At 36.4% G+C, this 4025-nt stretch overlaps 1 protein-coding gene across 1 annotated transcript in view; it reads left to right on the plus strand.

Moving 5' to 3' along the window:
• The window catches only part of SCRN3 (secernin 3), a 32982-nt gene that overhangs the window by 28299 nt on the left and 658 nt on the right, over positions 1-4025 (plus strand). Inside the window, exon 6 of the mRNA XM_007451067.1 lies at positions 929-1103. Within this exon, the coding sequence (XP_007451129.1) occupies positions 929-1103 (175 nt within the window). The remainder of the gene's footprint in view (positions 1-928; positions 1104-4025) is intronic.

Raw genomic sequence — 4025 nt, forward strand, 5'->3', positions numbered from 1 at the left:
ATATTTAAAATTGTCAAGAAAAACAAGTAGATTGGGGCTTCCCTGATGGCGCAGTGGTTGAGAGTCCGCCTGCTGATGCAGGGGACGGGGGTTCATGACCCGGTCTGGGAAGATCCCACATGCCGCGGAGCGGCTGGGTCCGTGAGCCATGGCCGCTGAGCCTGCGCGTCCGGAGCCTGTGCTCCGCTAACAGGGAGAGGCCACAACAGTGAGAGGCCCGCGTACCGCAAAAAAAAAAAAAGAAAAAGAAAAAGTAGCTTGGTTTTCTAATGCAGATTTCAGTATTAAATATTAGATGATGAGTAAGAGTAAAAAGGTTAAATGATCTAGAAAATACATACATGTAAAACAAAATATCAATAGTTCAAGTTATATCTTAAGTAGGATATATACAGACTACCTTGATTTAAATCATTGGTATCTCATAAAACTTAATGCACATTACATTTAGAAGTGATCTTATATTCACTATCTCTTAGTATTATAATCTTTCATATTATTAAAGATATCTTCCAGAAAATGGAATAAAATTTGTGAATCCCTTATTAATACTGCTGCTTATTTTCATCCCAAATCCTAATGCTCAATCTGTTATATTGAGGATTGTTCTTACCCTCCAACTGTGGAGTTTGCAGTAGAAAATGATGAACTATAATTTTACTTGACACTGTTTATATGCCAGGCCCTTTGTTAGGTTCATGGGAATATAAGGCTAAATAAAGTATGATCCCCTTGCCCCAAAAGGAGACCTCAGTGTACCAGGGAAGACAGGCATGGGTATAAGTAGTATGACAGGAACAATTAGTATGTTATAAATTAGTAGAAATTAAAGGGAATCTTAGAAGATTTAGAATAATGCTGAATATTTTTTTTTTCGGCTGAATATTTTTATATCCCCACATACCAAACTTAATACTTTTTCTTCTAGATCTGTTTTTAAGCCTTTCATATTTGTACCAAATATTTCACAACTATTGGACACCAGTTCACCCACATTTGAAGATTCAGTTAAAAAGAAGCCACAGTTTAACATTAAGCCTGACCGAAGACACCTACTCTACCAAAAACATCAACAGGCCTTGGAAATACTAGATAATAAGGAGGTATGATTAGATTATATTCTCTGTTTTATCATTAAGAATAACTTAAAATATGATTCAATCCATATTTTGAACTTTGAAATTTCAGCCTTCTTTCCTTTATATAAAAATAGGTTTAAAAATAGTTTAGATGCTTAGACTATAATAGAGCTATATTATTTTTGAACTTTGGTTAAAAAAAATGGTTAAGAATGTATTGTGAATTTAGAGAAATTTAGTATATTAAACATAATAACAATAGCTAACATTTCTTGAACACTTATTATACACCAAGCACCATGGTACTGTTACATGGGATATTTCATTTAATCTTCACAACCACTTTATCAGGTAGGTACTATTTTTTTAAAAAATAAATTTATTTATTTTATTTATTTATTTTTGGCTGCGCTGGTTCTTCATTGCTGCGCGCGGGCTTTCTCTAGTTGCGGTGCGCGGGCTTCTCATTGCAGTGGCGTCTCTTGTTGTGGAGCACGGGCTCTAGGCATGCGGGTTTCAGTAGTCGTGGCACGTGGGCTCAGTAGTTGCAGCTCACGGGCTCTAGAGGGCAGGCTCAGTAGTTGTGGCGCGCGGGCTTAGTTGCTCCGTGGCATGTGGGATCTTCCTGGACCAGGGCTAGAACTTGTGTCCCCTGCATTGGCAGGCGGATTCTTAACCACTGTGCCACCAGGGAAGTCCCAGGTAGGTACTATTATCGTTTCCATTTTACTGATAAGAAATCTGAGACTTGGAGAGTTTAAGTAGCTTTCTTAGTGTATCTCACACCAAAAATTACAAAACTTCTGGAGGGGAGTTAACCTGGTCTCTAAAATAATGTTCTTAATCATATACCCTCAGATTAATTTTAATTGAAAGTGACTTGACACCCCATAGACTTAAAATAATAATCATTATAATGAGTTGAAGTTTTAAAAAAAGATAAATGCTTATTATTTTTAAATGTAAGCATAATAAAAGATTAAACACATCACCCACAATCTCATCTCCAGAAATAAGTAGATATATAATTTGGGGGGACAGATAGATTGATGGGTAGACAAATAATTTTATAATGTTCATACCTCTTCAGCCTTCCTGCCCTCTTCTGTCTCTGCCCCAGAGATTAAAAAAATAGATTAGAAGGAAATGGAAGGGCTACCTAAAGGCCTTTCTCAGAACTCTCAACTCATTCCTTGCAATGAAGGAAAAGATTGGTCATCTTATACCTTTTCTCACCTGCTTCTACCAGCTTCACTTCTGATTTTTATTGCCTGTAATAACTTTTACTTTGTGAAGGTATATACATTTACATTCTTTCTACATTAAATGAATTAGATGAATTTTCCTCCCCGGCAATTATTTACTTATTTCCTTATTTACTTATGTATGTTTACATAGTTGCCATGCTTTTCTCTCCCCCACCCCCCCGGCCCACCCCCGCGCTTATGATTAAAGCAGAGAGCTCTGTACAGATCCTCTATTTGCTATAGATTCTTGACACTACTGCTTTTTTCTGAGACCAGTTTGTTTTACTTCTGACCTACAGTGTAAACACCTTTTTGTAGCCTAGTGGCATGGAGTGAGAGGCAAGTGTTTTGCTTTAGGAGCCTATTAAGTGCACTGACTAGGACCCAGTGCACCGGGCCAGAAGTGTCATTACCTCCATGGGCTTGGCCCATCCTCCAGACTCAGCACAGTGCTGTGAAAAATGATGAGCCCCTGGTTCTTCTTGCCTTTGCTCAAGTTCTTCAGTGATATGTTTCATGAATGTCTGCTCTGGAGGGATTTCCCCTCCTTCCTGAGCAGCCTCTGCACTGCTCTCATTGCTCATGATAGTTCTCAAGAGCTGTTAACTCCCTTTTCCCCTTAAATACTGCTTCTGGGAGGTGGGTTTTGTAGACTTATTACTAAATGCCCGTTAAACTAAATAAAATTGCTGATTGACATTTTTCTAAGTAATAATGAAATAAAATTTAAAAGCAGTTACTATTTTAGGCTGTATTTAATAGGTATTAAATGTTGATTGACAACATGAAATACTGGAAAGACAATGGGATTTGAGGGAAGAAGTGTCAAAGACCTGGGTCCTAGTCCTGGCTCTGTAAATAACTACTTTTGTGTTTTAGGGAGAGTCAGTCCTACTGGTAGTTTAGTTAACATTTCTTGATTACTAATGAGGTTGAAAATTTCATATGTTTATTGGCCTTTGTATTTCCTCCTAAATGACTTGCCTATTATTTTCCTTAGTCTGTTTTTCAATTGATTCCTGGTTGTTTTTGTCTTTTGCCTCAAAGAGGCAAAAATATGTGAATAACTTTGTTGTGTAGCAAATTTTTAATCTCAGTTTATTTAACTTTTTTTTGTCAAACAAAAGTTTAAAATTTAATTAGTTGCATTTGTTAGTCTTTTCCTCTAAGGCATCTTGATTTCATGCTTCAAAAGGGCTGCCTCACCTCAAAATAAATATAGCTTCTGTATTTTCTTTCAAATACATATATGCATATTTGAAAAAACATTTAGTTCTTTATCTGGAATTTATTTTTATGGGTGTTATGAAGTAGGGTTCTAAGTTCGTTTTCCAAAGAGATGACCAATTATTCTAATCCCATTTATTGATAAAATACACTTTTTGCACTGATGTGAAGTGCAGTGTTTCTTCAGAAAAAATTGCATACAATTTCATACTGAAGTATAGGTCAAAGTTAAGAATCCTTGTTTTGTGGAGTTCTGCCCCATTATGGTTCAAATTTTAAAAATTACGCTCACTTTCTAGTAACTCTCTTCTTATACACTTTTTCTGTCAGTACCTACCCTCTAACTGATGATGGTAATTCATTAATAACTTAAAAATTGCTCCTTTCTATAAGAATCATGGCCATTTCCCCCCCTTGTTGATACAAGGAGGAATCATAGAGGAAATGACTTTTCTTTTAGTTGCTCTTTCCC

Source organism: Lipotes vexillifer, unplaced genomic scaffold (genome assembly GCF_000442215.2).
Source record: "Lipotes vexillifer unplaced genomic scaffold, Lipotes_vexillifer_v1.1 scaffold645, whole genome shotgun sequence".
Taxonomy (NCBI): Eukaryota; Metazoa; Chordata; class Mammalia; order Artiodactyla; family Lipotidae; genus Lipotes; species Lipotes vexillifer.